Below are 22,689 nucleotides of genomic sequence, written 5' to 3' on the forward strand. Positions count from 1 at the left end.
TTTACATATGGATATGTAATTGGACTGTTATAATTTCGTATTTGTAAAATCAAATAATATTTTTTTTTAAAAAAGTAATCAATACACCGCAACTTGTGTGTCGTTCTGCAGTATGATTTAAGCAAATGCTTTTGTCATAACTTTTCGTGGTTTTCTCTCCTAACTGATTTTAAAATCCCATTGCTTGTGTTTGATGTTACGAGAAACCTGCCCCTGAGGTCTACATACGGAGGGAGGGCTGTAAATTACGAAAATCAACAAATAAACGCACACTTCAGTTCTGCTGCTGTTATAAACTGTTCCTTGCAGCACCCAAGGGGATACAGCACAGTGCTGTCCTGCCTACTGAGTCAGGCATCATGCGTACTGGTACCATAAACAAGTTTATGACTGTAGCACAGCTCCCTAGCAGGGCATTAAATGCAGGCCTGCGGCAGGGTTTCTTCTCACAGGAAAGAGAGGAAGGGGAGGAGCTTGGAAGCAGTACTTAAGGCTATTAGCAAAGTCACTTAAATAATGCAGAGTCCAGAGACAAAACCTCGATAACACTTTACTGAGGAAACAGAAGCAAAACAGTGTATAGCTGAGCAGGAAAACATTCAAACAAATATATAAAGCAATCAGAACTGTCAGAGATGCACAAGGGAAACTGTGTTTTAATGCTCAGGAACCCAGCAAAGTCTTTGCTGACTTTTTAATATTATGGATGTATGCTTTGTTATTAGTTTATTAATTGTTGTTGCTGTTTAGTCGTTTAGTCATGTCCGACTCTTCGTGACCCCATGGACCAGAGCACACCAGGCACTCCTGTCTTCCACTGCCTCCCACAGTTTGATCAAACTCATGCTGGTAGCTTCGAGAACACTGTCTAACCACCTCATCCTCTGTCGTCCCCTTCTCTTTCCCAACATCAGGGTCTTTTCCAGGGAGTCTTCTCTTCCCATGAGGTGGCCAAAGTATTGGAGCCTCAGCTTCAGGATCTGTCCTTCCAGTGAGCACTCAGGGCCGATTTCCTTCAGAATGGATAGGTTTGATCTTCTTGCAGTCCATGGGACTCTCAAGAGACTCCTCAAACACCATAATTCAAAAGCATTGCTTAATACAAGTTTGTCATGGCCTTCGGCTAGAACAATAAACTTATGAACTGGAACAAAGGGAAAGCTCCCTCAGGACTACACAGCCAATCAGGGTACGTGCTGCCTCAGGAAAGATCATGCTACTTTGCCTGGTTGCTACATAACACGTCCACCCTGCCTGGCTAGCTCACTTTAATGACAATAGATTTAACCTTAAGTTTCACATGGAATGATCTCTGCTGTTATACATCCAACAAAAGCAGGGGCAGGGAACTTTTTCTTTTCCTAATAGGAGTTATTGGCACAGAGGGGTGGGAAATCAATTGGGCCCACACACACCTAGAAAAGGACCTCTTCTGCTACAGGAGAGCTTTTGAAGACACAGCCTGATCTGTACTTTTAAATCATATCAGGCCACAGTCAACAAAATCCACACCTTCTAGTTGGCTGATAACAGGTGCGATCGGTTCCTTCACAGCCCTCCTTGTGCGAGGGGTGTGTGGAATCCAGCAGATTTGGCCCCCCAGGCTATAAGATCTCCACCCTGACTTATTCCATGATGGCACAGTTAACTGACAGCACCTGTCCTACAAGGTTCAACACAAACTTGCTCTTGTTAAATTGAGTTGGTTGTCATGCTTAACTTCCAGTAATTAAGAGGGGCCACCACAGAGAATAAGGGATAGAGCAACACCTCACTCTGCAATCATACTAGAATTACAGTCACAATATGGACCAACGTTGCATTTTAACTGAAAGTCCAAGCTGTGTGCGACTCTGATATTTTTCTGTCTCAGTACTTAAGTCCTCAAGAGTGAATAAAAAAAGGGGACCTGTTTCAGAACACCCACCCTATCTGATCTCCTTTGTCTAGCTTGGGTTTCTGCAGGGGTCCGTCCCCCCCATCAGCAAAAAAGTTTTTTAAAGGAAAAGAGGTGGGGATAAGCTAGGTGAGGACGAGTAGGGGAATACAGCCGGGGAGCATGAATACTTCATCCTTTGCCCTGACACCACCCTCTGTGCTTTGCAATGAGGACTAGGAACTTGGAAGTAAATAAAGACCCTCACAAATCCACATGTTGTGCCATGCACAAGGTTCTGTAAGGATTTTTATTAGCAGCAGGCAAAAAAGAACAGCGACACATATTGTTGTCTTCCTGTGCTCTCGCTTTCTCTCTCAACTGATCTTTCTTTTGCCGTGGATCACATGGTGTCTTTCTCCTCTTAGCTCAAAACACAGAGCCTCCTGTTGTTTTTTTGTCCCCTTGTCTGTGTCTCTGTGTCAGGGCTGGCCCTGCTGTTAGGCACAGTGGAGCAACTGCCTCAGGCAGCAGATGATGATGGGCGGTAGCAACAGCAGCTCCCGGCTGTTCTTCCAAAGGCCCCCTTTGCCATTTCTACCTGTTGCCAAAGCGTCTTTCCTGAACCGCACAATCTTGCCAGCTGCCTCAAGTACGGTGCAGGGCACTATCCTGTCACCAGCGTTGAAGCACACCCCACCCAAACCATGTATTTGAAGTACTATCATTTCCTTTAAACAGCCACAAGGAGAAATTTCCCTATATAGAACACATTTTGGGGTACACTATTTTCAGTAATATGTGCACCTTTACCCTAGCACTTGTGTTTTTGTACATGTTACTTGGCTGGAGAACTGCACTGAAAAATTCAGAGGAGCGTGGATATTTTTATTTTTAAATGGTGGTGTTTCAGTTCACATACAGTCATACCTCGGGTTAAATATGCTTCAGGTTGACCGTTTTCAGGTTGCGCTCCCTGGCGATCCAGAAGTAACGGAACGGGTTACTTCCGGGTTTTGCCGCTTGCGCATGCGCAGACGCTCAAAGTGACGTCACGCACATGCGCAGAAGTGGCGAATCGTGACCCGCACACGTGCGCACGCGCAGGTGTGGGTTGCATTCTACTCAGGATGCAAACAGGGCTCTGGAACGGATCCCGTTCGCATCCAGAGGTACCACTGTATTGTTTCAGAAAGTGTGAATTGGGTACGTTTGCCTTTAAATGCAAACTGCAGTGGATTCCCGCCCTCAACTCTGTGTTGGTGTTGTTTGACTACAAAACCCATTATCCCTCCCCATCAGGCAAGGAGCGATGAAAGCTGAAGTCTGGCAACTTCTCTTCTCGAACTCTCTGCTACCTCAGGAAATATGTGTTTGCCTGTAAATGACAACACAAAGGGGCAAGGATTTGAAGGACTGAGCTGGTGAACACATGTGAACTTATTAAGACCACCAAAGCAAAGTACCTCTCAAGAGGAAAGAGGAAATGAAGACTTAGCACATGCTGAGATTTAGGAGAGCAATGTTATTCACACATGCAAGACCCACAACAGAGCGACAATTACAGAGCATTTCTCTCTCTCTCTCTCTCTCTCTCTCACACACACACACACACACACACACACACACACACGAACACGCTGGAGCAATTTGGAAACACATGCCTCAAATCAGCAAACGCAAAACAGAATTCAATTATTTCAACAGGCTTAAGTGCGTCTACCTCTTGCCTTGGATCATGGCCAAGCTGCAAATGGAAACAGCTTTCCCTCAGGCAGATTTATGGTGTAAGAGCCTGAGGCACAAACTGTACCCAAAGGGAGTGCTCGGATCCTGTTTTTTCTCTATAAAACGAACAAATCCCAGAATTCTGCACCGAGGGTGTGGGCGGGTGTGGAAAAGACGTTTTAAAATGGTGTAAACTGAGGCAATTTTGCACACCTTTGCACAATGTACGTTGCTTTTGCTGCTAATTAGAAATTAGGAACAAGGTGAAGAGGATAAAAAGCTGCATTCGCGCCATTACAATAAGCAGAATCCAACCTCCTCAGACATGAGGCACGGCCATTCTGGGGAGAATGGGATAGCCACACCATACAACGTTTTAGGACTCAAAACTGTGTCGTGTGTCTTCTGGGACATGCTCCTGGGCGAGTCATGTGACCTGCGCCTCGCTGTCACCCCCTGAAAAGCACCTTTGGAGGGGGCGAATTCTTGCACGGCCCCCAAAATGTGTGTTTTGGGGTGCCACCCAAGATTGCGGTCCCACCCCAAATGTGCTTTTTTCAGGGTGATAGTGAAGCATGAGAGCGTGTGAGATCATGGCACCCAAAATGGCTGCCACAATCTTGTGCAGAAATCACTTCGTATCATAGACTTCCAGGAGGACTTGCAGGCTAGCTAGTTCACACCAATGATTGAAACTGGAAACCCAGATCCAGAGCTCCCAGAAAAGATGGCTGCCCACCATCTGTTTCATTGTTGAACTCTCACCATCAAGAAGTTTGTTTGGTGTTCCACCTAAATCTAAACTCATTAGATCTCATCCCACCCTGTGGGACAGTGGCGAACGAGGCTGTGTATATTCAAAGCACACTACTTCCCCCCAAAAAAATCCTGGGTATAAACAAATAAATAATAAACTACAGTTCCCATGATTCCTTGGGTGAAAACAATCATGTACTTTAATTGGATAATGTCTACACCAGGGGTCAGCAAACCTTTTCAGCAGGGGGCTGGTCCACTGTCCCTCAGACCTTGTGGGGGGCCGGACTAGATTTTGAAGGGGAAAAAAGAACAAATTCCTATGCCCCACAAATAACCCAGAGACGCATTTTAAATAAAAGGGCACATTCTACTCATGTAAAAACACCAGGCAGGCCCCACAAAAACCCCAGAGATGCTGTTATGTACTGAGTTGAATAGGATCCAAAAAGCAGCAGTCTGATTGGTCCTAGAACAATAGGATTCAGAATGCAGCAGTCTGATTGGTCCTAGAGCAATGCAGCAGTCTGATTGGTCCTAGAGCAATGCAGCAGTATGATTTGTCCACAGGAGTTACCCAATCCAGCTCCAGGTGGAAGTGAATCCGTAACCTGATTGGCCTATAGGCGAATCCCAGAATTAGCCAATCACGTGCGATCCATTGTGTAAATAATGTATATATAGCAGATAATTTGGGGGAACTTTCATTCCTCACTACTATGAGCTGAATAAAGAGCATGAAATCCACACTCGATTCTGAGTATATTTCAGATGCATTTTAAATCAAAGGACACATTCTACTCATGGAAAAACATGCTGATTCTCAGAACACCCGCAGGCCAGATTTAGAAGGCGATTGGGCCAGATCCGGCCCCCGGGCCTTAGTTTGCCTACCCATGGTCTACATGGCCTTTGGCCTCTTCACTGTGTCAGCCTTGCTGGCAATTTTTATGAACACAATCTATACAGCTTAGGCCTTTCTGCACAGGAATGCCCCGTGTGCCTCAAGGTTGTCTGCTTTTTCATTGTTTAACCACCAACAGTAAACATTGTCTGTCTTGTGGGCCTGGCCATTTATATGCAACCTGCTGCAAATTCCTGCAGTTCTCTGAGTTAACGGCTGCAAGTCTACGTGACAGTCCCCGCTGACACAAGGAAAACTTTGGAAATGCAATGCAAACACTCCAGCAAGACAGGCAGACATCCCCAGGGCTTTTAAAATTTATTTTTACAGCCGGAGTTCAGCTCGGGAACCTCTCAGGTGGGCGCCCGTTGCCATTCCAAGAGAGCATAGAATCATAGAGTTGGAAGAGACCACAAGGGCCATCGAGTCCAACCCCCTGCCAAGCAGGAAACACCATCAGAACACTCCTGACATATGGTTGTCAAGCCTCTGCTTAAAGACCTCCAAAGAAGGAGACTCCACCACACTCCTTGGCAGCAAATTCCACTGTCAAACAGCTCTTACTGTCAGGAAGTTCTTCCTAATGTTTAGGTGGAATCTTCTTTCTTGTAGTTTGGATCCATTGCTCCGTGTCCGCTTCTCTGGAGCAGCAGAAAACAACCTTTCTCCCTCCTCTATGTGACATCCTTTTATACATTTGAACATGGCTATCATATCCCCCCTTAACCTCCTCTTCTCCAGGCTAAACATGCCCAGCTCCCTTAGCCGTTCCTCATAAGGCATCGTTTCCAGGCCTTTGACCATTTTGGTTGCCCTCCTCTGGACACGTTCCAGTTTGTCAGTGTCCTTCTTGAACTGTGGTGCCCAGAACTGGACACAGTACTCCAGGTGAGGTCTGACCAGAGCAGAATACAGTGGCACTATTACTTCCCTTGATCTAGATGCTATACTCCTATTGATGCAGCCCAGAATTGCATTGGCTTTTTTAGCTGCCGCGTCACACTGTTGGCTCATGTCAAGTTTGTGGTCAACCAAGACTCCTAGATCCTTTTCACATGTACTGCTCTCAAGCCAGGTGTCACCCATCTTGTATTTGTGCCTCTCATTTTTTTTGCCCAAGTGCAATACTTTACATTTCTCCCTGTTAAAATTCATCTTGTTTGTTTTGGCCCAGTTCTCTAATCTGTCAAGGTCGTTTTGAAGTGTGATTCTGTCCTCTGGGTTGTTAGCCACTCCTCCCAGTTTGGTGTCTCTGCAAATTTGATCAGGATGCCCTTGAGTCCATCATCCAAGTCGTTGATAAAGATGTTGAATAAGACCGGGCCCAAGACAAGAGTTCTGGCTCCTCTTTTTTCTGGAAAAATTGCTACTCAAGCATAGTTGTGCAGTTTCTATACAGAAACTCAGAACTGAGCTGTACAAAAGCCACAGATGCATCCCAGCACAGCCCTTGGAGCACAAGCAATAAAATATGAAGGCCAAGATCCATCAAAGAGGCAGGTATGCTTGCTGGGTGTGTGACAGCAAGTGGTCAGAGGAAGAGTGGGATAAGACCGGAAGGAGGAGGTGTCAGAAGCTGAAAAGGTAACAGGGTTTAGTGAGCAGGAAGAGGCTGTGACAGAGAGCAGTCTAGAGCAAGAGGCAGAAGAGGAGGCTGGAAAGGAGGAGGGCCAAGAGACAGAGATGAATCCGGCTCAGATGTTTTCTCCTCCTGTGATGGGAAGCTTCCATTTCCCCTGGTCTCTCAGAACCCAAAGAGGCATGAAGAGGGTGGAGCCAAGACAGACAAGACGAAAGCATCTCAGAATGCTTGGGAAGGAACCAAGGGAGGAGAAGACTTAAGGGTCGGTGGGAAGGTGGGGACATTCAGTCCTTGCAACTGCCTCACTAGGGCAAGATCTACTGGGAAGAGTTGCTGTGCTCACTAGGCCTGAACTGTTTTGTTTCTTTGAATAAAGAGTTAATTCACAAGGTGTCAGCGACCCTGACCTGACCTGACCCTGGCACCCATTTTGCTGGAGCACTTTCCACAGCTAAAAAGGCAAGTGTCTTTTAAAGCGCAGTGGAGCTTGCCTCTTTGGCAATGGGAACTGAGGTAGCAGAAACAGCAAGCAAAAAGGCACCTCGTGTGTGTTTGTATGTGTGTGTGTGTGTAGTTATGGTATTTCTGACCCACGCTTGCCCATGCTTTAGATTCCATCTCCAGACCTGTGGGCAAGCAATTAACAAGCCAACATCACAAACACAGCTCTTGTTCAGATCCTTGCAAATTCCCCCCAGTAAGACAAAACACGGGAGCTCAGGGAATCAAACTGGGCACAATATTCCAGCATGCATAAGCGCACTGAGACAACTGGCTACACAAAGTAAAAGAAGAAGGGAAGACACAACCAGCTGGTAGTTACACAATGCAGAGGCACAAGCCCATCTTGCAGAAGAGAGCCAAGCCTGAAGACGACACATAGACACATTACACCCACAAAAAAAAGGGGGCTGGTGGCAAATCTGAAAACACACAGATGGCTTGAACAGACACTCTGATAACATAAACAGTAAAACACAAGCTGACTGATAAGTACGTTCCCTCCTTCCTGCCTGTCTCCGGGAGCTAAGCCCACACATGTTCTGACCCACAGAATGCGAGGAGCCCCAAAAGTGCAGAAGTGTCACCTTGTCACCTTGGTTTCCACAGAGATGAGCTTGGCAGAGGACCTGCGTATCATGCTCACGTTTTTGGGACGCCATGTTGTTCTCTGGATAAGAGCAATAGAGAGACGGAGCAACGAGGTGCCGTAGCAGAGACAGGGCCACATGACTGGTGTGAAGCACCTTAAGACACCACAGAGGTCACCTGCAGATTGTCGGGATTCAGCTTTAGGTTTGTGCAATCAAAGTGGGCAGAAAGGCTTTTGCACTCAGCCTTTTCTTTTTCCTTAAAAAAATGGACTTTTGCAGTTAGGAAAGTAGCAGGGAAATGCACTGAAAAGCAACGCAGTGTATCTCCAACTTGGGTCCCTAGCTGCTGTTGGACTCCAACTCCCATCATCCCTAGATTAGCAGGACCAGTGGTCAGGGATGATGGGAGTTGTAGTCCAACAACTGCTAGGGACCTAAGTTGGAGAAACAGGAAGACGGGTAAACGCCATTCAAGCCAATCAGGACAGATGGATGCTCAAAAATACAAGTCATCTGGCATCACTAACGGCTGCAATTCCTTCTACTAGGAAACACACTGATGATGCCCATCATGTTTATTTAAAATGTTAAGGTAAAGGTAAAGGGACCCCTGACCATTAGGTCCAGTTGTGGCTGACTCTGGGGTTGCGGCGCTCATCTCGCTTTATGGGCCGAGGGAGCCGGCGTAAAGCTTCCGGGTCATGTGGCCAGCATGACTAAGCAGCAAGACATGAGCAGCGCACGGAAACGCCGCTTACCTTCCCGCCGGAGTGGTACCTATTTATCTACTTGCAATTTGACGTGCTTTTGAATTGCTAGGTGGGCAGGAGCAGGGACCAAGCAACGGGAGCTCACCATTGTTGCGGGGATTTGGACCGCCGGCCATCTGATCGGCAAGTCCTAGGCTCTGTGGTTCAACCCCACAGCGTCACCCACGTCCCTCATTTATCCACCAGCGTCCCTCATTTATCCATGCGGAAAATGGCAGTGCCGATATTCTCCATGAACTGCGGTAAATATTGTCCTCCGTAGTCAGTTCACCACATTCCACTTCCCACCCTCACAGACATTTCGATATTCGCCTCTGGCCCACATTTAGGCCAGGCGACAAGGGCACGGCATTCCCACTGGGAGAACATTTCACCCAGCATGTTCATTGCAAAAGAATCTGAAGACTTCAGTTCTCACAATGTGGTTTTATTCCAGACTTCTAAGTCTGCCTATAAAGCCTTGTGGAGGCCTTTCCAAAGGGAGAAAGATAGGCTGATATTGGCCCATGCTGGTGTCCCATTCTCAAACTGGAAATACGTTTACTGTGAGAACGGAGAAACATGTCCTTTCCTATGGAGGTGAGTGATGAAGTCCCTTACTAGCAAAACATTATCTGTGTGCCTATAGTGTGTGCGATGAAGTTAAGTGTGTTTAAGCACCCCTGAGAATCATATCAACATACCTCTGTTTCTCCTTCTGGCTATCCAACCTTGCCTGCGCTGCAGTTTTCAAGCTGCAGACCAAGCCCCATTCAGCTCATTACGTGGTAGTGTAGCTATGTGACACGGTTGCCCCCGGGAGGTGAGGTATTTGGGCCTCGGTCCTGGAGCCACAAAGGCCGGAGGACCCGATGGAGGAGAGGGTGAAAGAGCTCTTTAACTCCAAAGTACTTAATTCGTTCCGGAGGTCCATTCTTAACCTGAAACTGTTATTAACCTGAAGCACCACTTTAGCTAATGGGGCCTCCTGCTGCTGCCACGCCGCCAGAGCACAATTTCTGTTCTCATCCTGAAGCAAAGTTCTTAACCTGAAGCACTATTTCTGGGTTAGTGGAGTCTGTAACCTGAAGCGTACGTAACCCGAGGTACCACTGTACTAATGGATTACCTGACATCTAAAAGGTAATAATAACAAAGGTGCCAGGTGAGTTTGGTGTGGGATACTTTGAGAGCTGAGATGCTAACGCTTAAAGGAGGTCCTTTAGAAACCTTTTGCTCCAGTATGTTACAGCTGGAAGCATCAGAAAGCATCAACTTTCCAGAAACAACCCCTCCCCCCAAATTCCAACATCCTAAAAACACTAACCTCCCAAGGTAAGAGAGCAGCTCTCTCCCTTTAACAACCCTAAACACATCATAATATCCTTATCCCAAGGGACCATTTTCCCCCTCCAAGTCAGGGACACACAGCTCAGCACTGCCATTTGTTTCCAATGCCAAGCCCAGAATACCTGCCACGATAAAGACACACAGAAGCATGTGCAGAGTGCATTTCCCCCAACCTACCGACAAATCTCAGCTAGTTGTTACATAGTCAGGGTTCCTGAGGTGACAGGGTCGAACAGGAGTGTAAATCCCTGCCTGCGCAGCTCAGAGCGGTGTATAAATTCTGCAAGATGAAATAGTTCTGTGCAACTGGAAGGCTCGCTGCGTCCCACGAAAAGGACGCATAACATCCCATTTCTAAGCAGAAAGGCAGGCGGTAAAAACTTCATTAAAGAGGGCGTGGCTCCAAGGGAAGGGGTAATATACACATTAAACCACAAGGGTCTCTAAGAAGGAGTCTAGTGTGACAAAAGAATTCTCCACGCCCTACTCCGCCCCCCCCCATCTCAGTTCCACTCCATCTAACAATTTTCAATATTGTCCACTTTTTGGATCGAGTCCACCGGGAGCAAAGAGCTAGAGCAGGAAGGTAGGGAAGAACTGGCGGGGGTGGGAGTCGGCGCTTGCTTTTAACCCCTCGGGAGGGGAGGGGCGTCCCGGAGCCCCGCCCCCTCCCCGCCCCAGCCTCGAGACAATGAGATCCCAGCCCCGCGCTGCGCTAGCAATGGCGAAGTCGGCGCCGCGCCCCCCGCCCAGCCGCGGCCGCTTTCGGGGGTGACGGAGCCCAGCCGGGACCCCTCTCCTCCGCCTCCCCTGCTCCCCGCTCCCGCCGGGGAAAGCGCGCGGGCTGCGATCGCCTGCCTGCCTGCCCGCCCCCAATCCCGAGGCGAGAGAGCGGCGGCGCCCTCCCGCTTCCCCCCACCCCATACATTCTCCGGCGAGCAGGCGCCTGGTGGATGGAAGCGCCCTGCGAGAGGTGAGAGGGGCGCGGGAGGGCCGGGGTGGTTTCTTTTTGGGTGGGTGGGGGGCGCTGGCTGAGCTAGGACGCCTGGGTTCCTTAGGCGAAGGGGATCTAGCAGGCTGGATGTCAAAAGAGGTGTCTCTGGGATGGAGGACTTCTAGGTCCCACCCCTTCCACGGGGTCTGGTAGGATAGGTCATAGCAGGGGTGGTGGTGTCTATTCCCAATTTTGTTTGGCTTGGGAGGGGGCTCTAGGACCCAGGTGGGAGGGAATCGGGACGCCTGGGTCCTTTGGACAGTTTGGGGGCTCTGGGGGTGCGCAGCTAGCAGGAGGTTAGAGCAAGGGGGCTTGGGAGGAGGAGTGGGGTCAGTCGGACCCACGGTCGGCGGTGGGGAGGGGAGAGGGGGGCTGACTTGTTGTTCTTGGGTTTCCACCTCCTGGGAGATGGGTGTGCAAGTCAGGCCAGCAGAACAAGAGGAAGCCAAGGCTCCTCTGGGTGGGAGAGGCTCGTGGGGGTGTGGCTTTTTTGGGTGGGTGGGTGGAGATCGAGAGCCAAGAGTCCTGGTTTCTACTGGTCCGGGACTGGGACTGCAGGTGGCGGCACACGGAGGATTGGAACCAGTTCCTGGAGGAGCAGGCGTCTAAGCGCACTGGGAAGGGGGAAGCAGGAACAGGGATCCTTTGGGAAAACACAGGTATGGTTCGTACCTGGTTGGAGAAGAGTGCCAGACAGGGCACAGCACAACCAAAGCCACCTGTTTAATTAGAGAGGCATGGGGCGAATTCCAGAGGGGCTTCAGCTGCGTTGGTGAAACCCAGGAGTCCTGGCTATTGCCCGCCAGGTCCTCCCAGCCTCCTCCAGATGTTTTCCTTTGGCCTTCTGCCAGCCTCTTCCCCAGACTTTGTGACACTTAAAAAAAAACAACAACTGAGAGTTTCTTGTTGACCAGGATTCCTGGGTTCCTTTTTCGGCAGGAGTGCCAAGAAAACTTTTTAAAAGTTGTGGGGCGTTGCAGAGTTGCTGAAATCGCTGTCTTCTGGGGTTGTGGGGAGAAGGAAAGAAGCGTGGAGTCCCGGGCGGGTGGTGTTGCGCATGGTGCTTGGTTTTCCCAAAAAACCACACACCCAGTATTTTGGGTTAGGCTGTGGCGATGCAGTGATGCACTGCCAACACATCCTGAATTTTCTGCTGAGAATGGGCTTTGCCAGCCAGCCTGGCGCCCTCTGACCCCTGGAGGTCATCAGCTGGGTGGAGACTGGGATAGAAGGTTCTGAGCTAGCTTGGTGGGGAGAGGCTGCAGCTCAGTGGAAGGAAAATGTGCTCCGCATCCAGGTTCAATTCCTGGAAGACTCCCGTCTAACATCCAGAATGGGTAGCACATAAGAATATAGGAAGCTGCCCTGGATTTCATCCGACTGTTGGTCCACCTAGCTCCACACTGTCTTACACTGACTGGCGGCAGCCCTCCCATGTTCCAGCAGAGCTCTCTCCCATCTCCTACCTGGAGATGTCTGGGATTGAACCTGGGACCTTCTGCTTGCAAGGCAGATTCTCTGCCGCTGAGCCACAGCCCTGCCCTGGCCCTTCCTAGCACTGAGCTGGCTGTCAATGGTATACGATGCTTCCGACGCTCCTTTCTGAATCTTTCTCTCTGGGGTCCTGTTGGTTCCAGGGTGAGTTTCCTCACCTTAATGGTGTTCTCCATCGTAGCGGCTGCTGAAGCTAGGAGTAAAGAGGCTGAACGCTTATGTTTCATGGGCTCTTGTTTTCTCCTTGTTATTTATTGAAATATTTGGCACTGTAGAAATGTATTGATCTCAGCAGGTAAAAAGTTTGTAGCTTGTCAAATTGGTTTTCCAAATAATATATGGATACTGGGCATTTTTGTATTCTGCTTATTAGTGAAGGCTGCTATTCTGTACCTACTTACCTGGGGGCATGGTTGTACACAGGCGGCGGGCATGCAAGGGAGCAGTACCTCTCCTGTCGGTGAAGTGTGATCCCGGCTCTCAGCTTCCTTAAATAAATGTTTCCAGCATTTTTAGAACCTGTGATAGGAGACAAAATGGATAGACACTCTTCTGTTTTCTTTGTGTGAAAAGAATTGCCTGCTCTTCCTACTTCTGTGTTTTATTTTGCCTCCCTGGAAAAATTTAGCATCTCCCAACCTGGGAAAAAGTCCTGTGGTGCCCATGACGGTGGGTTAGTTCCACTTGCATCATTGGGGCTTACTGTTTAGAAGTCATGTATGGGACACGGGTGGCGCTGTGGGTTAAACCACAGAGCCTAGGACTTGCCAATCAGAAGGTCGGCGGTTCAAATCCCCATGACGGGGTGAGCTCCCGTTGCTCGGTCCCTCTCCTGCCAACCTAGCAGTTCGAAAGCACGTCAAAGTGCAAGTAGATAAATAGGTACCGCTCCGGTGGGAAGGTAAACGGTGTTTCCGTGCGCTGCTCTGGTTCGCCAGAAGCGGCTTAGTCATTCTGGCCACATGACCCGGAAGCTGAACGCCGGCTCCCTCGGCCAATAAAGCGAGATGAGCGCCGCAACCCCAGAGTCGTCTGCGAGTGGACCTAATGGTCAGGGGTCCCTTTACCTTTTTTATAGGGTTGCCCTGTTAATTATGTCAATATTGTTAGAAATTCAGATATATCAGCTAGGCGCCAAATGGCTCCTGAAAGCAAGGTTTCAGTTGCCAAAACTTGAATGTCTCGCTGCCATTTTTCGGCAAGATGGCTCTGAAGTCTTATTTTTCAAATGATGGGCTGACTGTGATTGATTAAGCATCCAGCTAGTTCAGATGACAACCTTGAAGCTAGGTTAAGAACTTTGAGAACTTAAAGAAGAAAAGTCGCTTGATCCAGGGACAATCCACATATTTATTGACCTGTTCTGACCTCTTTTTCTCCTGCTCAGGCTGCACAGAAAAAGCAATTTGGTTCCGGAAATTCATTTCGATTGTCCAGATAAAACGTAACTGATAGAATTCTACAGGGTGTGGGATTAGTGTGTTGAAAACAGTGCAGGTTCAAGGATCCCCAGATGGTGGGGACGTCAGGTGGTTGAAAGCCAAGTGAAATACGTTTGGGAAGAGGAATTGCTTCACATGTCAGTGTGGTGGTTAGAGCAAGCATGGGGAATCCTTGGCTGATGTTGCCTCATGTGGCCAGGAACCTGTCTCAGTGGCTTTGGACCAGCCACTCACTTGTTCTCTCAGCCCTAGCCTACCCTACAGGGCTGTTGTGATGCTGAAGTGAGAGGTGAGGGGAAAAACTATTATACCGTATCTTTCGCTCCATAAGACGCACTTTTCTCCTCCTAAAAAGTAAGGGGAAATGTCTGTGCGTCTTATGGAGCAAATGCGTGGTCCCTGGAGCCGAATTGCCCAGGGACAAAAGCAAATCGTGTTCTTTTTTTTAAAAAAAAAAAGAGGGAAGGGGGTGTTGAAACAAAGCCGCTGAACAGCTGATCAGCAAGCGATCGGGAGGAAGATAAGGGACTCTAGTGATAAAGGAGGCTGCCTGGGAGGGGGGAGGTAAAAGCACATGGATCCTCAGGATTTTTGCATTGGGTCACCCCAAATTCACCGTCAGATCACATAGCATGTCCATGGCTACAGCCTGCACCAAAAAACACACACATCCACTGTTTTGTGGGGCCGCAATGGCACAAAAACTTGGTTACAAAGCACGGATCCACATGGATCCTCAGGATTTTTGCATTGGGTCACCCCAAATTCACCATCAGATCACATAGCATGTCTGTGGCCACAGCATGAACCACAAAAATCATACATCCCCTGTTTCGTTCAGAATATTTTTTTTCTTGTTTTCCTCCTCTAAAGATTAGGCGCGTCTTATGGTCAGGTGAGTCTTATGGAGCGAAAAATACGGTACGTTGCCTTGAGCTCCTTGGAGGAAAAGCAAGAGACAAATGCCGTAAGCATATATATAACTTGGTTTGGGCTCAGTTTTGTCTTTGATACCAATTTACAGAGTTGGGTCTGGACTCAAGTGAAGCCCTGACAGGTGTGTTGGGCAGAAAACATTCCTAGTTAGAGGTGCCTCTGTGTGTTCATTTGTGGATATACAATTAAAGCCTGCCAACTTTGCTCTTGAAGTTTCCTCCCTAGGCTTCCCAAGATTTTTAAACAGATTTTTGGCAATGGGTGGGACGGTTCTCGAGGCCAGCTGTGGAGTTGACTGTACTCAAGAGTTCAAGAAGCAGAGGAGGAGTGCAGTAAGTCCCGAGTTTATTACTTGTGTTCCCAGATCATCAACTCCTTTCCCTTCCTCCTGGCCAGAACTAAACCAAACCAATAAAAAGAATCCGTTGGATTGGGATCAGCCTATTCTTTGGAGAGAGGAAGGAATTGGGGTGCAGGTATGTCACGGCCAGCTCCAGTTCTGGTCTTAGACAGCAGAGAAACAAAATAATGAATTTGCAGGTCAGGAGGCAAAATGGGGAGGGAAGGAACCGCTGCTAAAGCGTGTTCTTTAAGGAAGTGGCGAATACATATTTCTTTTCTTGACAAGGCTTATATTCCGCCCAGAGGCCCTTTCCTGGTTTTTCTCGCTCTGTGTTGCATTTTTGCTGTTCGTTCTCTGATTGCTTTTGTGTTTTATGATTCCTGTTGGGGAAAGGGCGTGTTGATATGTGCGTCCAGGGAGACTGGCTTGGAGCTGCTTGGCTGTTGGTTAGCAAAACTGCTTCTTGATAAACTTGTGTGTGTGTGTCACACACTGAGATGGAGAATGTAGAGTCCACCTCAGGGACAAATCATTCCAGCTGGCTCGTGCCGGGAATCTCTGTGGGCTTGGAGGTTTCGACAGGGGATGTGCGCGGGAAGCGCAAGTGAGCTCTTTCACGGTTCCCACTTAAGACAATCTCTCTTTTCCTTGCTGGATTTTTTTGCCCACCCCAATTTGCCCTCTGTCCAAGCATTCTGCAGTTCTGTTCACCCTGGCAAGTCTGCCGCTGACTTCTGGCAAGCGTGACGGGAGGAGGGCCTTCCTCCCGACTTGGAAGGTGGGCCAGGATCCTTCTGGTCATTGTGTAGCACTCTCTGTCACCCCTCAGCTTCACATTTGGGAGGAAGCAGTGGGTGTTGTCTGGTAGCTGTGTGGAAAGGGTAGAGCAGGGATGTGGAGCCTGTGGCCCTGCAGATGGCATTGGCCTCCAACTCCCATCCAGAATAGCTATTCACCACATGGCTCCTGGGTTACGGGTGCAAAAACAGAATGGCTGGTCACCTTTTTTTCTCATTACAGTAGCTCTTTCTATTCATTTTTTCGAAATTCATGAACTATGACACTATTGGAATCAGTGACACATTGCTAATACAGTGGTACCTCGGGTTAAGTACTTAATTCGTTCTGGAGGTCCGTTCTTAACCTGAAACTGTTCTTAAGCTGAAGCACCACTTTAGCTACTGGGGCCTCCTGCTGCCGCCACGCCGCTGGAGCACGATTTCTGTTCTCATCCTGAAGCAAAGTTCTTAACCTGAAGCACTTTTTCTGGGTTAGTGGAGTCTGTAACCTGAAGCGTATGTAACCTGAAGCGTATGTAAACCAAGGTACCACAGTATCACATTTTTAATAGCAATTCTTAATTGGATGCCACAAATGTAATTGGGGCTCAGCCCCTGCCGTTGTGGCCAAAATCAATAACAATAATTTTTGTGTGTAATATATGTTATATAACGTACCGCCGTACCTTGGAAGCCAAACAGAATCCATCTGGAAGTCTGTTTGACTTCAAAAACATTCGACTTCCAAGGCGCGGCTTTCAATTGGCTGCAGGAGCTTTCTGCAGCCAATCGGAAGCCACAGAAGCCCCACCAGACATTCGGCTTTCAAAAGAACGTTTGAAAACTGGAACACTCACTCACTCCCAGTTTTTGATTGTTCAGGAGCCAGAACGTTCGGCTCTCAAGGTGTTTGGGAGCCAAAGTATGACTATATTGTGCTAGATTTGAACTTGAATCTTGAATCTCGGTTACCATACGCGGCGCCTAGACTTCTCAAATTGCTTGCATTCAGGCGATTCCCATTCGCAAAATGCACCTGGCTCCCTGCTGATTTTGAATGCTGCTCCCATCACCCTCAACCGTTGACCAACTTGGGGGGGGGATGCACCATGTCCTCATCCCTGCTGCAGGACCTTGGCCACGCAGGGCCCAACTAGGGGGAATGGCTTTGTAGCTCAGCGGTGGACCGTCTGCATGAGGAAGCTCCCAGGTTCAGGCTCCAGAATCTACAGGCGAGAGTGCTGCCCATAACTCTGGGGCTCTGCTGCCAGTCAGTCAGGAGAATACTGAGTTTGGTAAGCCAATTGCGTAATTGTAAGATCTTAAAAAGCAGAGACATCACCTTGCCAACAAAGGTCCGTATAGTTAAAACTATGGTTTTCCCAGTAGTGATGTATGGAAGTGAGAGCTGGACCATAAAGAAGGCTGATTGCTGAAGAATTGATGCTTTCGAATTATGGTGCTGGAGGAGACTCTTGAGAGTCCCATGGACTGCAAGAAGATCAAACCTATCCATTCTGAAGGAAATCAGCCCTGAGTGCTCACTGGAAGGACAGATCCTGAAGCTGAGGCTCCAGTACTTTGGCCACCTCATGAGAAGAGAAGACTCCCTGGAAAGATGTTGGGAAAGATGGAGGGCATAAGGAGAAGGGGACGACAGAGGACGAGATGGTTGGACAGTGTTCTCAAAGCTACCAGCATGAGTTTGACGAAACTGCGGGAGGCAGTGGAAGACAGGAGTGCCTGGCGTGCTCTGGTCCAGGGGGTCACGAAGAGTTGGACACGACTAAATGACTAAACAACAACAAGACCATTTCCTATGTCTATTCCTCTAGCCAATGCCAACCTTTTTTTGTACAAAATCTCCATGTGGAATCTCCATGCTGCATTTGGTGCAGGTTCTTGAAGGGGCAACAGAGCCCAGCCGACTAGCTGCCCCACATTTCCTTTTCTTGAGGAAAGCAGGGGGTGGGATGGGTTGCCCAGGGAGGGGGGGCTGGGGAAAAGTGACTGCAGTATAGTGGTACCTCGAAAGTCGAACGGAATGCGTTCCGGAGGTCTGTTCGACTTCCAAAACGTTCGGAAACCAAGATGCGGCTTCTGATTGGCTGCAGGAAGCTTCTGCAGCCAATCGGAAGCCACATCAGACGTTCATGTTCCAAAGAACGTTTGCAAACCGGAGCACTCACTTCCAGGTTTGTGGCGTTCGGAAGCCAAAATGTCTGAGTACCAAGGCATTCGCAAACCAAGGTACGACTGTATTTCATTTGGCCAGCAAGGCGAGACTGAGGTTGAAGACCCCCTGTTCTTTCCATCTCATCGTACCGCATCAGGGAAAAGAGAGGGGGGGGCTGAACATCTGTCCTGCTGCCAACCCTTTGGAGTAGCACATCACTTTGGGCGTTTGGCTCTTAGGACTCCCAGTTGCGCCAGTAACAAAAAATTGGACTCCAGTCCAGCCCCTGCCCGCAGGTAATGTGGGGAATAACTTCCATTCAACATGTTGTTGTTGTTGTTTAGTCGTGTCTGTCTCTTCGTGACCCCATGGACCAGAGCACGCCAGGCACTCCTGTCTTCCACTGCCTCCCGCAGTTTGGTAAAACTCATGCTAGTAGCTTCGAGAACACTGTCCAACCATCTCGTCCTCTTTTGTCTCCTCCTTGTGCCCTTCCTCTTTCCCAACATCAGGGTCTTTTCCAGGGAGTCTTCTCTTCTTATGAGGTGGCCAAAGTATTGGAGTCTCAGCTTCATCCTTCCAGTGAGCGCTCAGGGCTGATTTCCTTAAGAATGGATAGGTTTGATCTTCTTGCAGTCCATGGGACTCTCAAGAGTCTCCTCCAACACCATAATTCAAAAGCATCAATTCTTCAGAAATCAGCCTTCTTTATGGACCAGCTCATCACTACTGGGAAAACCATAGTTTTAACTATATGGACCTTTGTTGGCAAGGTGATGTCTCTGCTTTTTAAGATGCTGTCTAGGTTTGTCATTCAACATATGTCTGAGTAAACATAGGTTTGGTGGTTCTTTCAGTTTGGCTTTTCTTGCATCCAAACAGAATGCTAATTTATATCGCAACAGATTTATTGCTGTTGCTAGAACAGTGGCTGAATTTTTATCCTGCCTTTCTTCCAGGGAGCTCAATGTGAGGAGCATAGCTTCTGCCACCTCTGGTTTTAGCACCAAACCTCTTGGGTGTGTTAATGGCTCAATGACATCCGGGGAGCTTCCAAAATGAGCAGCGATTTGACCCTGGAATATCCCTGGGCCTAGTCTGGCATTCGCATCACTGTGACACACAGCCTCTCAAGCATATTGTATTATTTTTTTCAGGAACTGTAACATGAGACCTGCTTAATTTTTGATCGACATGCCGCTGCCCTGCTGCTTTTTGTGTGTAGAGTTAGCAAACACCAAGAAGGACACGGCTGCTGTGTGGCAGGAGGGAATCTTGACAGATTCAGCTTGCCCACATCTATACATTTACAGCTCTGCCTTAAGAATCATGGCTACTCCCAAAGAATCCTGGGAGCTGTAGTTTATGAAGGATGCTCCGGGTTGCTTGGAGAACCCTATTCCTCACCCAGAGCTGCAATTCCCAGAGTTCCCTGGGAAGAGGGATTGGACTGTTAAACCACTCTGGGAATTGTGCCTCTGTGAGGGGAACAGTGGTCTTCTTGCAACTCTCAGCTCCCTTGACAAAGTAAAGGTAAAGCTAAAGGGACCCCTGACCGTTAGGTCCAGTCATGACCAACTCTGGGGTTGCGGCGCTCATCTCGCTTTACTGGCCGAGGGAGCCAGCGTAAAGCTTCCAGGTCATGTGGCCAGCATGACTAAGCCGCTTCTGGCGAACCAGAGCAGCACACGGAAACGCCGTTTACCTTCCCGCCGGAGCGGTACCTATTTATCTACTTGCGCTTTGACGTGCTTTCAAACTGCTAGGTTGGCAGGAGCAGGGACCGAGCAACGGGAGTTCACCCTGTCGTGGGGATCCGAACCACCAACCTTCTGATCGGCAAGTCCTAGGCTCTGTGGTTTAACCCACAGTGCCACCCGCATCCCTTCTTGACAGAGTACAGCTCCCATAATTCTTTGGAGGAAGCCATGACAGTTTAAAGTGGTATTGTAGTGTTTTAAATATGCGGTGGCCCTGCTCTGTTTCTATGCCATCCAAATTCTGTTTAAATATCTCCAGTGAAGGAGAGTCTGCTCTTGCCATCAGAACGTTCTTCCCAGCGTTTAGTTGGAGCTGTCATTTGACTCTTGTCTGTTGGATCCTACCCTTTGGGACAACAGAAAACTACTGGAAAGGCGTAGATGAGTGCAGAGCAACTGCTTTGCATCCAGAAGGCGTCAGTGCTTGGCTTCCAGCATCTCCTGATAGGGCAGGGAAAAGACTCCCTGTCTGAAACTCTGGAGATCCGCTCCTTTCATGACAGAAGACCCAGGTGGACGGAGCCAGGATTGGCAGCTTCCTGCAAACATCACAGATGTCATCAAAAGCAGTACGGAAGAATCATCAAAGGGATTGGACTTGCTTCTCAAAAATGAAGAAGAAGAAGAAGAGTTTGGATTTGATATCCCGCCTTTCACTCCCCTTCAGGAGTCTCAAAGCAGCTCACATTCTCCTTTCCCTTCCTCCCCCACAACAAACACTCTGTGAGGTGAGTGGGGCTGAGAGACTTCAGAGAAGTGTGACTGGCCCAAGGTCACCCAGCAGCTGCAGGTGGAGGAGTGGGGAAGCGAACCCGGTTCACCAGATTACGAGTCCACCGCTCTTAACCACTACACCACACTGGCTCTCACTGTGCAGGCACAGCATGGAAACCTCCTTGAGGGATACCCGAAAGCTTAATGCCTGAATCTCTGCTGGAAGAGTGTCCCAGCAACCCCAAAGCCTTCTTTCTGGTTGCTTGCCCACAGGAAAGAGATTCTCCCTTTGGCAAGGGAGAAAACTATTTCCTGTGTCTGCTGCACAAATATTCCCCTAGAGCAGTTGCCCCAAGGAGCCTGGAGAGTTCGTTTTACTTTTGCTTGTGGGGTTTAGGTGTGTGGTGGCGGAGGAGAAGGCGGAGGTCCTCAAGACCACCTTCTGGGTATCTCTGCTGTTTGCAAATCCCATTGTTTTCCTTTTCCTCTGCCTCTCTCTTCTCTCCCCCCCCCCTTTATCCCTCCGACATGAATTTAAACAGAAACATGTGTTGCATTTTTTCCGCCTTAGCGCATCCTGGCTGCTCCCCTTGGCTTGCAAGACCTTCCCCTGTGGGGTCCTGGTTTCCTTTGGCTAAACGCCCCCAGCTGCAAGACTGGCCTCCATTAGTGACCCTCGCTGACCTCGGCTGGCGACTTCGCTGTCCCAGCCTGTGAGGAGGAAAGGGTCTCTCTCTGTGTGTGTGTGTATATGTGGGGATTTCTGGGAGAGGCAGGGGGGTTCCTCGCCCTCCCCTTTTCCTGCTGAGAACCGCTTCTTCGCCAGAACAACCCTAGCAACAAAGGAAGCGCTGTTTGTTGCTGCATTTTGACCGGAATGAGCCGCCCCAGATAAGGGTTGTGTTAACATCGGCTCGCTCAGAGTCTGCTTCCTCCAATCTCTTAAGATTAACAGCAAACGGGCCTCTGGTCCATAACCGCCATCTGTGCAATGGGGTTCACGGGAAGGTGGGGCCGAAATTAAGAAGGATGGAAAACTTGGGAGGACCAAACAGGGCGGGGGAATGCCAAAGCAATAACACAGTATAGCAGGGGTTAGGAGCATAGAATTGTAGGGCTGGAAGGGACTGTCTCCCGCTTGGACTACTGCAATGCACTCTACGTGGGGCTACCTTTGAAGGTGACCCGGAAACTACAACTAATCCAGAACGCAGAAGCCAGACTGGTGACTGGGAGCGGCCGCCGAGACCATATAACACCGGTCTTGAAAGACCTACATTGGCTCCCAGTACGTTTCAGAGCACAAAGTGTTGTTGCTGACCTTTAAAGCCCGAAACGGCCTTGGTCCAGTATATCTGAAGGAGCGTCTCCACCCCCATCATTCTACCTGGACACTGAGGTCCAATTCTGAGGGCCTTCTGGCGGTTCCCTCACTGCGAGAAGCCAGGTTAGAGGGAACCAGGCAGAGGGCCTTCTCGGTAGTGGCACCCGCCCTGTGGAACACCCTCCCAGCAGATGTCAAAGAGAACAACTACCAGACTTTTAGAAGATATCTGAAGGCAGCCCTGTCCAGGGAAGCTTTTAATCTTTGATGTGTTATAGTATTTTAATATTTTATTGGAAGCTGCCCAGAGTGGCTAGGGAAGCCCAACCAGATGGGCGGCGTATAAATAATAATAATAATAATAATAATAATAATAATAATAATAATAATTACTATGAGCGTTATCTGGTCCAACCCCCTTCAATGTACGAATCTTTTGCCCAATGTAGGACTTGAATGCAAGACCCTGAGATCAAGAGTCTTGTGCTCTGCAGACTGAGCTATGTTTTTCCAGCCAGAGGGACGCATTCCTTTTTGGATGACCTCCCAGGGGCCACATGCCTGTAGTGGGAGGGGCCAGAAGCCAAGGGGGGTTGAGCAACCCATGCTCATTTTCATTCTCGCATTTCCCCTTCTATCCTTCATCCAAAGGCAAGCAAGAAACTAATCATTCCACTCCTAGGCCCGG

The 22,689-nt window shown here is 48.9% G+C and overlaps 2 protein-coding genes across 4 annotated transcripts in view; both read left to right on the forward strand.

Annotated features, from left to right (window-relative positions):
- MPIG6B (megakaryocyte and platelet inhibitory receptor G6b) overlaps positions 1–22,689 on the forward strand; it is a 116,795-nt gene that overhangs the window by 34,056 nt on the left and 60,050 nt on the right. The gene's annotated exons all lie outside the window — the stretch shown is intronic.
- Positions 10,737–22,689, forward strand: part of DDAH2 (DDAH family member 2, ADMA-independent) — a 41,859-nt gene continuing 29,906 nt past the window's right edge. Inside the window, exon 1 of one of the 3 annotated variants that reach the window (XM_081903087.1) lies at positions 10,737–11,012. Coding sequence is in view for 1 of the 3 variants with exons in the window: in XM_081903086.1 (XP_081759212.1) it covers positions 15,163–15,381 (219 nt within the window). In the remaining 2 variants the exon portion in view is untranslated. Of the gene's footprint in view, positions 11,013–11,564; positions 11,693–15,147; positions 15,382–22,689 lie in introns of those variants that run through there. The other 2 variants (XM_081903088.1, XM_081903086.1) reach the window with 2 other exon arrangements.

This window comes from Podarcis melisellensis (genome assembly GCF_964234715.1).
Source record: "Podarcis melisellensis genome assembly, chromosome: 2".
NCBI classification, from domain to species: domain Eukaryota; kingdom Metazoa; phylum Chordata; class Lepidosauria; order Squamata; family Lacertidae; genus Podarcis; species Podarcis melisellensis.